At 35.6% G+C, this 12,891-nt stretch overlaps 1 protein-coding gene across 2 annotated transcripts; it reads left to right on the top strand.

Moving 5' to 3' along the window:
- The first annotated feature begins 5,970 nt into the window (after positions 1 to 5,970).
- Positions 5,971 to 12,246, top strand: LOC113691936 (NAC domain-containing protein 75). Of its 2 annotated transcripts, none has more exons than XM_027210261.2 (7): positions 5,971 to 6,250; positions 6,721 to 7,104; positions 7,415 to 7,592; positions 7,858 to 8,432; positions 9,219 to 9,536; positions 9,876 to 9,992; positions 11,472 to 12,246. In XM_027210261.2, the coding sequence occupies exons 2-7, from the start codon at positions 6,967 to 6,969 to the stop codon at positions 11,559 to 11,561; spliced, it is 1,416 nt and encodes a 471-aa protein (XP_027066062.1). In that variant the 5' UTR covers positions 5,971 to 6,250; positions 6,721 to 6,966; the 3' UTR covers positions 11,562 to 12,246. The 2 variants fall into 2 exon arrangements, with proteins under 2 accessions (XP_027066062.1, XP_027066061.1); XM_027210260.2 differs by having other exon boundaries at positions 5,971 to 6,266.
- Positions 12,247 to 12,891: the final 645 nt, after the last annotated feature.

Genomic DNA, 12,891 nt, shown 5'->3' with positions numbered 1-12,891 from the left:
AGTTAAATTGGTCGTAACCAACCTCACCTCACATTAAAAACGAGAAAAACAAACAAAAAAAAATCTTGCCAAGTCCTAACTAATTCCTTGCTTTGCCTTCATCCACCTTCCTTAGACAAACTTGTGAGTTCCGGACAAGCTGCAAGATGTATCATCATACCATATATATATATATATAGCCAATTAAAATTTCACAACTTCCCTTTTGTCCATCTTCTGCATTTTCTTATCTTCTTGCTGCTTCTTGTGATCAAACCTCATTTCTCTATCCTACACACAATTACTAGTAATTCGTTAGCTAGCTAGTTAATTTATCCAGTAGTCAAATACATACATACATATATGTATGTACTGTAGATGCTTGTATATGTATAATGCCACCGGGAAGGGTGTAAGAAGATGTAACGCGCGTTATCTTGTGATTTGGATACTCTCCTAATTAACTAAAATCCCAATCAAAAGAAAATACTAAAATTTTATTTCGTAGAGCAATTTATATGGAGTACTATCAAACACTGTCAGAAATTCAAAAACGACAAGATTATCACCAAACAGTAGTGTCATTGAAGTTTATGTACTCACCAATTACAACGACAAGATTAATTCATCTCACAAAAACACATAAGTGGACCTTTTAAATCATCCAGTTAGAAATTCTCGTCGCTTTACGAAATGATTTAAATGAGAAAAAAAAAAGTTCCTATTTTGCTAAAAAGCCTTAATTACCTTCTAACCATTGAAAGGAGAAAAAGAAATCTTGAGATCAAGTGTCAAACTAAAGTAAAGTTGTCCACAATTAGAAAAAAAAAAACAAAAATCACGCTCTAAAAATTAATATGTAAAAGTAAGTAATGTAGGTCTTTTAACACTTTTGGCTTAATGATGAGGGCGATGGCATGCCTGCTCATAACCAAATCATTAGAGGATGGCAAACAGGTCACATGGCCAAATACAAGTGGAGGCATAACCATATTATAACTATATATATATATATATATATAGTGCGTGAACAATGCTAAGCAATTTTCTATCGCCATTATTGGGTTTGAGGTTCTTTTTTTTTTTCGTCATTTTAATGACTCAATTTATTTTGTTTCTAATGTTAAAGAACGAAATATGAGTTAGTTGCAATACAATTGGTGTTAAGAAAATTCCCAGTAGATTAAAGAAGCAACACGTTCCTTTTTTTCCTTTTTTTTTTTGGATTATATATATATACAGGATAATCAATTCTTATAAAATTTTGGTACCCTCATTTCCGATGCATCAAGGTTTGTAAATTAACATTTTCCTGTTAATCAAGCAATTTTTTGGTTATATATAAGCATTAAGAATTTTTTTTTTTTAAAAAAAGCTTTTTGGTAACCTTGGAAATACCAGTATAAGGAAAACCAATTTATTTAGGTTGATTGGTCATCTAAACGGTTGTTCTTGCAATTAACGATACCAAAAAGGAAAAAGCATAAAGGGGTTGATGAGCATATATATATATATATATATTTATATGACATGTTCAATTTGTACACTTATTAGTTGGGGAATATTTCATCTCAAACATACATGTAAATACGTTCTGGTGCAGCTCTAGATTTACAGCTATATAAATATCGTCGAACACCAAAAGCATTTTAATTTTATCGTCGTAAATTAACATTGATTAATTAAACAAAAATTATAGATTGACTCTCCATCTTTATCTTCTTTTACCAGAATAACTAACTCTGGGATTTATAGAGAACCCCAGCAAGCTTTTTTTTTTTCTCAAACATACAAAGAAAAAGTTCACATACAGTTAAATTAGATTTAGTGGAAAAGATTTTGGTTTTCTCATCTTAGTCGAATTTCACTTAATTATTCTATCTTCCCATGCCCATCTATCTGCATCACCACTTCTAAAGGAATAAAATAAAAGCAAGTACGTACTTATATTGTTAATATGTGGTGTACATCAGCAAGGAGAGGGATTTACTTATATTATTATTAAGTTTTTGTTGTCGCTTGAATAATCAAAAGATTTTAATTCTTTCTTTTTATCTTCTCTGTCTAGCTATATTATAAAGTAATGAAAGTTGAGGTCCTCCTGACCTGCTTCGGCCTCTAATTTCCTAACAACAGAAAAGCCACCTGAAATCAATTTTATGTCCAGGAGAAGAGGATTACTACTAAGTTTTACCTTCAAATTTGGAAATCATTATTATTATTATTATTTTGCTAGCTACTTAATACAAATTCGTTGGGATGTTGAATGCACGTTCCTCACCACTTACAACAACGTCTCAATTGGTCTTTTCAACATTGATTACTTAACAAACACTGAATTGGATGATGGGATGATCGATACATCAGCCACAATTTTTTTTTTTTTTTATCAGACTTTTGAAGTTAGTTAACTAAACCTAATTCCAAATACATCAGCCACAATTCGTTCGATCAGATGTCTTTATTTATAATACAAAACAGAAAGAACCCCAATATACATAACAGCGAATCATAATGGGGATAATTTCAGAAACCTCTTCTGAGGTTTCTAACAGTCTCAACTCACCTCCCCTGAACTTTGCAAAATATCATATATCTCCCTTGTTAGATTGTTGGGCCCTATTTGTGATATCATTGATGATGAATTGACAGATATACCCTCATAACTTATGATATATTTTGGAGCATTTTGACAGAATTAGTTAAATGAGTAATAGAGATATAACTTTTTGATATAACTTATGATATACTTTCTATTCCATTTTACACTTTTTATTCGTAGTACAATCACCAATGAAGAGTTTAGCACTAGTGTTACCTTTCTCTAAAGTCATGTATTTCATGCTTTTTTTTTTTTGTAAAACAATTATCTAGTGTAGCTCATTACTTATATTTGGGTAAATTTGATTTTCAAAAATTCAATGACGTAAATTGTATATTACATCATCTCATAAAGTGATGCAACACAATTTGGGTTATTGAATTTTTTGAAAATCGGATCTACCTAAGTTCTGGTATTCAAACGAAACTTGTTGAATATAGTCGACTAACTACAATGTGAATTAATTTTTTTTTTTAAAAAAAATCTCAACTAAAGTATCTAGCACTAAATGAAATGAAGTATCTTGCTACTTAATTTCATTTTCCACAGAGAAAATCGCAAAAAGAGTTATTAAACTATTGAGAATTTGGTTATTTGATTGTTACACTATTTTAACTGTGCAATTGCCATTCACTCAATTAACCAATTAGTGAAATTTTTTTTTTGTGACTTAACTAGTAAAAATTTATACTTTTAATCACTCAAATATGACTTAACTAATAAAAATTTATACTTTTAATCACTCAAATTATAAAACTATACATTTTTTTATATCACCAGAAGTATGTTTCAATTAATTGAATGATCATATTAGCTAAATAAATGTCTAATAGCTAAAACAAAAAAAATATAAATAGCATTGTAACATTGCTTGAAGAAGCCATCTGCATTTGTCTCTATCTAGTTCAACTTATTACTTCTTTTTTTCGCTTTTGTTTTAGCTCAAGTTGTGGATAAGCAAAAAGGGCATATGTGGAACACAAATATCATCTCACTCCTCAGCATATTTTTTTAATGCTCATTTTTCTGACATGGACTGATCTTGTTACTCCAATTATAAGTTCAGGGGAGATATCTGATATTTTGTAAAGTTCAGAAAAAGTGAGTGAAACTGTCAGAAACCTCAAGGGAGGTTTTTCACTGAAATTATCCTATCATAATATGATAGATAATCTTTCTTTCTTTGCTTTGCTTTTAAAGAACAGAGAAACTTCTCAATCAGCAGGTGCCGTACGCTCGAAATTTGATGCATCTGGTGTTGTTTGCACAGAATGCCAAGATGATTGTGGCACATGCGGGAGTGTGGAGACACGGACACCCCACCACCAATACAATATAATATAATATAATATATATACAATTAATTATTCTAATTTACAAAGACACGGTGGGGCCCTCACCATGGTGGGTCAGTCAGCAGTCAACTTGGCAGATAGTCTCACTCTCACCGGTTTCAGATCCTTCTTCCTTCGCCCTTTCCTTTCCTTTCCTTTCCTTTTCTTTCTTTGGGACAAAAAGACACAACACTCTAATTAAAGGATGCCCATTAATATCTATTATGCACGGTGTTTAGCCAGCCATTCGAGAAATAGCATTTTCAGCCGTCTGATTTGAGTTGAACTTCATGTGCTCAGCTCAAGGAGAAAGAGGAATTTGAGGTCTGCTTCTCTTATTCTTAAGAAGAAGAAGAAGAAGAAGAAGACATCATAATTGTGGCCCATGGCTATTTCTTGTACTAGCTGAGGATGTAGAATGGTTTCTTAGCTGCGAAAAGGAAATATCTAGCAGATTAACATTTCTCATCGTAGCCATTACTTAGCTCCAAACAAAAAACAGCTCCGGAGTCATCTTCATCATTTATTTTTTGACCAGGAAGAAAGAATGCCATTAAACAAATATTTTGATGGAGAGCATAGCATGGATGCTTAACAAACCCCACAACAACAAAACCCTAGTCGCTCGTAATGATCTCATAGATATTGTATAGTCGAAGAGCTTTTTAATTAGTTTTAATTAATAATGCTATTGATGTATGATTTATCATCCACCCTTTGTCAAGTACCTTGGTAAATGCCTTAAGTAGGCAAGCAACAATTTTACATAGATCCATATATTACACTAGTCTTTGATTAGTAATTAAAGTGAGAGGATATATAATTCCATTCTTCCTCTTCTTTTTTTTTCTTGCAAAATTTTAGAGTCTCTCTTGAATCGGGAGGTGGGGGGGGGGGGGGATTCTTTGATGTGCAAGGCAAATACCATAACCTTGTACAAGTGCGAAATACATGAGATGAAAAAACAAATTAGAAAATACGGACAATGTCATGGCTAGAATAACCTCTGGATATAAAAATATAAACAAATGTTTACTCCAAAAAAAAAACACATAAACAAATTCTTTCTCTTTACTTTTTTCGTCCCGTATTGGTCTTTTGGATGAGCTAATTAATTGGAGCACCTGCTAATCACTCAAGTCCTAATGATTTTTTTAAACATTAATTTAACAGTACAAAGCTGAGATTTTATCAGAATGCAATGCAAAGGGTGGAGGCTGGTGGTGGTCCATCAAGTATACTGCTCATTTGCCTTGCATATCAAGCAATCTTGTACCCTTCTCTCCCTCTTTCTCTCTCTGCAACATTCATGGCTATAGAATCATGATCAGCACTCCAGCTCAAAGCCCATGTGAGTTTCTATCATTTTTCTCCCTTTTTTTTACCACCATTAATTTCTTTTTTTTGCTAATTAAATTAGAAAAATCGCCTTCTGTCCAATCCGAGTTAATTTAAAAACAGTATGCAGCTCTCAGTACTCACAGACATAGAAAATCATATACCACTCACCAGGGATTTTGTCCATGGGATGATCAATTAGTTGTCAAAGTTCTTGGACAATTTTCTTCATTTCCTGATTGATGGACTCTCAAATCTTCCTTGGTCAAAATAACCAACTAATTTATTTTATCTTCACAATAGATTTTATGCCACAACTTATTAGCAAGAATTTGACACTGATATCAACATGAACACTTTTTAAATTAGTACTAAGAAAACAGAGACAACATACGTACTTATATAATAAGAGACTTTCTTGATTAAATAAAGCATAATGGTGATTGTTGTGCTAGTACACATATGGTTAGCCTTGCTTTTGAGTGTGGGATGGGGATTGCTTTGTTGTATGTGTAGATTAGTAGTAGTATGTTGTAACAGCTAAGAAGGCCGTTTTTTAGCTTTTTGCTTTTTCTACCCAAGACCCAAAAGACTCTTGAGTAGTAACACTTTCTTACTACTACTACTACTACTATTACTACCAGTACTAATCATCCAACACAACAAAGCCATCCCTTCAAGCTTTAAGGGGGGGAAATAAACCAACTTAGAGGTTTTCTTTCCTTTTCTTGCTAGTAGCTTGTGATGTTGATAATTTGTTCTGTCTGCTTTTTTCCTGTCTTCTCTCTCTCTCTCTTTGAAACGGAACCGCCTGCTGTTCTATACTAGCTGTCCTCTTAAATTAGCAAAGAGATAGAAAGAGAGAGAGAAGGGAGAGAGGTTAAAGCCTAAAGGTAAGAGTATAATAGGGGAAGGGGAAGGAAGGAGGTGCCTTTTTCTTTATCACAGTACCGGCTTCTTCAGTTAAAGTGGAGAAAGATTTCCGGTGTTTTCCATGGTAACTGATAAAGCAGGTTTTATAGCTCAAGCCCACTTGACTCCCAGTTTTTCTTCCTCTTCTTCTTCTTTTTTTTTTTTTCTTTTCTTTCCTCTCCTTTCTCCTTTCTTTCTTCTTACTAATATTCTTCCTTCCCCTTCGCTTCCACCTCTTGCCCTCCTAACCGCCCCTTATCGCAAACCAACATCATATATAAAGAGAAAAATGATTTCTACTATTACTCATATATATTAATGTTCAAAGAGTTTGTTGTTCATTTGATTTTGTTTCGAGAAAAAGTTTTAAGCTTTGTAATGAATTCTTCACTTCTTTACAACCCATCTTTCTGTAAGGTCGAATTTTCACGACCCACTTAGTATTTCTTGATGATCATATGTGCTAAATTTTAAAGTTCAAAATTTTCTATTCTCCATCCATTCGATCCTTAGTAGATAGAGTTATGCTGATACCTCCCTTGTTGTACTCTTTAGTTGGCAGTTTCATCTCGTTTGAATTGAATCCATCAAGATACTATCGCTTGATATCAACGAGGCGGCAGCTCTAGTACCGGCTAGAGGCTTCATTTGCAGAATATACATATATAGCTAAGAATAAAGGTGTGGGATCGCTACTGGGCTCGTCTGTTTCTTAATGGAAGTTGAAGCTATAGGTGCTTCTTGATAACGTACCGTCGGAAGAAGGGAAGAGAAGAGAAGAGAAGTAGAGAGTTGAGAGAAATGAATAAGAGTCTGCAGAGTCATCAATTGGGGTCGGGCATCAGCAGTTCTGATCTCATAGATGCAAAGCTTGAGGAGCATCAGTTGTGCGGATCCAAGCACTGTCCTGGTTGTGGTCACAAGCTCGATGGAAAGCCGGTACGGCAGGCTAGCTACTACTACTACGGATTTTGAATCTTATTTTTTGGTGTAATATTCTTGCTTGGCTTCATTGAAAAGATTTTGACGAAGAATCAGACCAGTATAAGAATTTTATTCCTGCTTTCTTATTGCCTGATTTAATTTTCATTCATTCTTGAACCTTGAGGATGGCTTTTTCCACAGAAAACCCAAATTTAAAATTTTTTTCAAAAAAGTTCTTTCCTGATGTACTACTAGGAGTTTCATTCTTGAGGATCCTCAAGTAGTATTCATGATCTTTAAAGTTTACTGATACTGGAGCTTGCAGGACTGGGTAGGTCTGCCAGCTGGGGTGAAATTTGATCCAACAGACCAGGAGTTGATAGAGCACCTTGAAGCCAAAGTCGAAGGCAAAGAATCAAAATCACATCCTTTGATTGATGAGTTCATCCCCACCATTGAAGGAGAAGATGGGATTTGCTATACTCATCCTGAGAAACTTCCAGGTTAGTTGCGCTTTGGTGGCATATATGGTTGCTTTTAAGACTAGCCCATGGTGAGTTAGGTTTTACTAGTTACTTCTTTCTTAGTTGGAAGATGGAACTAGTTAAACTTACACGAATTGTTCTAGGGTTTGTTTTATTTTTTTGTCCGTACTTCCAAGAGAGATGCACTTAATCTTGCAGTTCCGTTCGTTACACCTGTATTAACCTACCTTTGATATTTATCAACCTTTTACAGTACGACGTACGTTTCTTAAATTGTTGTCAGGAGTTACAAGAGATGGGTTGAGTAGGCATTTCTTCCACAGACCATCAAAGGCTTACACCACTGGCACAAGAAAGAGAAGAAAAATTCAAACAGAATGCGACTTGCAAGGTGGAGAAACCCGGTGGCATAAGACAGGCAAGACTAGGCCGGTCATGGTGAACGGCAAGCAAAAGGGTTGCAAAAAGATTCTTGTTCTCTACACAAACTTCGGGAAAAATAGAAAACCCGAGAAGACTAATTGGGTCATGCACCAATACCATTTGGGACAGCATGAAGAAGAGAAAGAAGGAGAGCTTGTGGTTTCCAAGATATTCTATCAAACTCAGCCAAGGCAGTGCAACTGGACGGAGAGGGCTACTACAAATGCAGGCGAAGGAACAAATGATTCCATTACTAGAAGAGACAGCGGTGGCGGAAGCGGAAGCTGTTCTTCCAGGGAAATAATGACCAGTCATGGAGATGAACTGTCTGCTGCTGCTGTTGGTGCTGCAATATCAAGTTACGGTGCTTTGGACATTCAGCAATTGAAAGCTGACCAATTTAGCTTTCTTCCATATAGGAAAAGCTTTGATGAGGTAAACTGTTCATTCAATAGCACTCCTGTTCAATAGTTCTCAGGAAATGAGAAGAATTGGATTCGCACACACGTCCTTCTCAAAAATCAAACAACTAGTCTAGTCTCTGGAAGAAGAAGCCCTTTTGGTTTTGGTCATTGAAGTCGATAGATTTTTCGGTCAAAGATTAGTCATAGTTATGGTGGTTGATTAATTTGGACAACTCCTCTCCTACTTTCTTTCGAAGTAACCGAAAGTAGAAGAATATATACATGCATGGTCATGCGCAATTTTTTTGAATTCTTGATATCTCCCCAGGGAGCCTCTCTTTTCTTCTTTATTTCATGATAAATCATGTATCCAAAGAGCTGAAGATGTTCGGGGTGGTCTAAATATACGCTTAGGATCCGAATATACAAAAGGAAAATAAAGAGAAAAGAAATAGTCTTAGCTTTTGTAAGGTGACAGTCAAAGAATGCAAAATTCCTGCATGTGAAGGAGAGAACATCAAAGATTGCTTTTCCCATACGCATTGCTTGTGTATGCAGCCTGACAATTATGCTAAAACTTGCTTGATATTAACTATGCATCAGCTAACTAAAGTATAATCCGTTGTTCAACCACCATTGGAAATTACAAACGCAAGAAAGAGAAATGAAAGCGAACCAAAACTCTTTCTTCTTTTTTTTTTCCCTAAAACAAAAAAAAAAAAGAGAAAAAAGTTAAAATGATCTTGTAACATGTAATCAGCGTAGAGTGGGGAGCTTAAAATTGGACTATCAAAATTAAATGGTGTTTGTTTTGCAGGGTGGAATTGGGGAGCCTTCAATTGTAAGGGAAGGTCCAGGAGTTGCAGCAGCCGCAGCAGCAGCAGCAGCAGCAGTGGGCACGTGCGAAGAGCGTGACTTCCCTGAACACCAGAGGCAACATCACGTGACTCATGAGCTTCATCACCAGCATCATCATCAGCAGCAGATTGCAACAACAGCATTCCACATCACTCGGCCTTCCCACTCCATTTCAACCATCATCTCTCCACCGCCCCTTCATCACACTTCAGTCATTCTCGACGACGACTCCTTCCACCATGTCTCCAGACTCATGCTCCCAACTGATAATTTTCAGGTGCAATAAAGTGTTGATCTTTAACTCCAAATATGCCAAACCCTCGTTGCTTTCTTCCGGTTTTTTTCATCTTTCTCCTCTTTTTGGTCGTACCTCCCTAAAATTAATATCAGTAACTTAATGGAAACGAAGGGTTTTTTTTTTTTTGTGTCAACCAAAAAACAAAAAATAAGGGGTTTTTGTGTCAGCAGAGGTGCACACATGGAATTATATTTTCTCTTTCCATAGGTTTGTGTTTTTGCAGACAATACATGATCATATGGATGATTATGTCTTTTTTTTATTGTTTGGTTGTTTTGTATTATAAAAATCTGAATCATTAATGTGTTCTTTCGGCAGCAACATCAGCAGCAGCAGCAACAGCCACAACAACAACAACATCATAAACTCGGAGGAAGGTCTGCTTCGGGGTTGGAGGAGCTCATTATGGGGTGCACATCTACTGACATCAAAGAAGTAAGTTCCAACTTTTTTGACCCGAAAGTGTTATTTGAGCTTATGTGTCAAAATATTATTAACCCAGCAGTAGTGCATTAGCAAGAAAAGCATAATTTAATCAATATATATAATATTCTCCTATAAATCGAGCGGCGCTGAAAAGAAGAACTAATGCTCACAGATATGTCCTTAATTTATGCTTCATATATCGTTTTAAATGCACACTCGTATTTATTAGTCTTTGCAGTTGGACAAATTCTAACACCGTCAAACAAACCCTTTTCTTTAACATATAGAGAGGACTTAATTTCAGGGCTGTGTATTAAATTCATGATACATGAATAAACTTCTACTATGAGAATTCACTACTTTTAACAATGCCATAGTTTATACCGCGGAGAGCCAATGATGAAAACATTTACCAAAAAAGAGGGAACTGAAAGGATAAGAAAGATAGTCTACATCTTTACACTACTACTATCTTAAGCTAAAGAGAGGAGCTAGAAACCTTTTCCTTTTCTCTTTATCTCTTTCTTCTTTTCTATTTTTATGTTATGAAAGCTCCACTTGACACGGGGTTTCAACTGGAGTGGAAATTCTGGTACTTCTTTTGTAACTTGTACCATTTTCTGCCATGCAGGATCTATCTAATATGCTTAAGATAATTATAGTCCATTTCCTTTTCTGGGTGTGGGATTAAACTTCTAGGCATTGGACCATTGTAAACAAAAGGAAATTCTTTCTCCTCCTCCTTCGTTTTCATCCTCCCTGAATCTTTCTTTATTAAAGAACGTTGTTTAGGAACAAAACTGTGCCGTGATTTTACTCTCCCCACCCACCCAAAGTTTCAGATATTGATGTTGAAGCTTGCTTCGTCATGTTCAAGCGTCTTCCGCTTCCTTCTTATTTGATTTCCACCTTTTTGTTGTTTCCTTTCAGTCCCTTAGTCATTTCATGAGGACTTCTTACTTACACTCTTAGCTTTTCTAAAATGCGAAAAAATGTGCATAATATATGGTGTAGATACAAGAAATGCAAATTAAGACTAACAAAGCTATCGAGTGGGGAATTACAAACATGTGATAAGCCAATGTTTAGAAGACCAATGCAATGAATCAGAAGTTGCCCGAGTTCATCAGCAATTTGTGTTTGATTTGCTGGATGACCGACATTCTCATGATCTTTCCTCAAAAATTTTGTACTAAGAATTAACGAAGAACAAAAATAAAAGAGGGAGAATAAAAAAAGTACATTTTTGACCTTTAAGTACAATTAAAAGAACGGAAGATTGTAACTGAAAACTTTTTGTCGAGTGTTGTCCCCCTTAGTAGGAAGGAAGGAAGGAAAGAAAGAAAGATAAAAGAAGACACATGAACAGAAACGCACAATCCACCGCAGGAAAAGGGAGTAAAAAGAATTTCTTTGGTTGGATGAGTCTGTAAATTGGGAAAGCCCCAGAATGCTGAAATGGTTCACATGGTTTGATTGTTATTGCAGGAGTCATCCATCACAAACCCACAAGAGACAGAATGGTTGAAGTACTCCTCATTCTGGCCTGATCCTGACAACCCGGATCATCATGGGTAGGAGCAATAAAACCATACTAAAGCAGCCAAAAACAACCACCACCCACAGACACACTCATGCTCATGATCATTAGTACTTGAAGAAGCAAAGTTCCTGAAGTTCTTTTAAATAAGTGGCCTGCAGGAGAGACCATCTATATAGTTTTTCCCTTTATCTATATATCTTTTTCACTGGAGCAAGTGCCTGGTAAGGTCCTAAGATCTGATGGCTCAACTGAACTAACTGTACGACAACCCAACCCCCGTTGGAAAAGAAAGAAAAGAAGAGTATAGAAAAGGAAAAAGAAAGAGAGACACACAAGGGAAGAGAAAAGAAAAGAAAAGAAACCCGAAAAAAGGCTGCTCTCTTCTGACATGTACAAGGGGATGGGGAAACCAATGAACCTAAGTAAAGCAAAGCAAAATCCCTCTGCATGAAAATCATCACCTCTATGATTACCGTATCATCTTTATGCCCAGTTGCCCACCCTATTCTTACTATTTGTTTATTTTTAGCTATTTGTACATTTTTTTGCCCTTTTGTTGTTAATTATCTACACAAAAACATTGTAGGATTTGTGCTAAGTGCAAGCCGGAAACTATGTTAGTTGTCTTGGCACTCACTTTTAGATGAGCAGAAGAATACTTGTTGGAAAACAAATTATTCCCTTTTATAGAAATGGAAATATCTTAATGATTTGTTAAAAGCCAGTTGCCGTCTTACTTTCATACCGCTTCTGAGAATCCGAGAACATTTTATAGTATGAAAATGGCCGGGCTTCTTTACTGATAATCATTTACTAAGCATCCAATATTTATACGAGGATTCTTTTTTTGCAGACTCTATTCCTGGTACATAAGGCTAGACAGAATAGGACCTTGAAACTAAATATCCGTACTTCACATTTTCAGTTTTTCTCCTCGTTTGAATCATTAATTTAGCCCACATTAAAAAAAAAATTTCTTCAGCTAGCTAGCTTGTATTTCCAGTGTAACTATAGACCCAATTTGCTGTAGGTGTGAAGTTATAGAGTGTTATTTACTGGGGCAGAACCTAAGAGGTTGCCAGACTCTCATATTACACATTTCGTCCTAGTCCTCTGTCCTTGACAATAAAGCGGGTGAGCATAAGCTGGCTAGGTGGGCTGCTTTAATACAGTTCTTATCTCTTTAGGAAATGTGGAATCTTGGAATAGCAGTAACAGAAATCACATTTTAATGATGAGTTTATTAATTTTCTGTTACTTGTTATTGCTTTTTTTTATTATTGCTTTATTCCAATTCTAGATGCGAGCTTTTCCTGTATTTTGTACTATAGAGTTAGATATCAATGTGAGCTAGGAGAGAAAGAG

Source organism: Coffea arabica, chromosome 6c, assembly GCF_036785885.1.
Source record: "Coffea arabica cultivar ET-39 chromosome 6c, Coffea Arabica ET-39 HiFi, whole genome shotgun sequence".
Classification (NCBI taxonomy): Eukaryota; Viridiplantae; Streptophyta; class Magnoliopsida; order Gentianales; family Rubiaceae; genus Coffea; species Coffea arabica.
The sequence above is the reverse complement of the archived record's forward strand: the minus strand, read 5'-3'. Positions and strand labels throughout refer to the sequence as shown.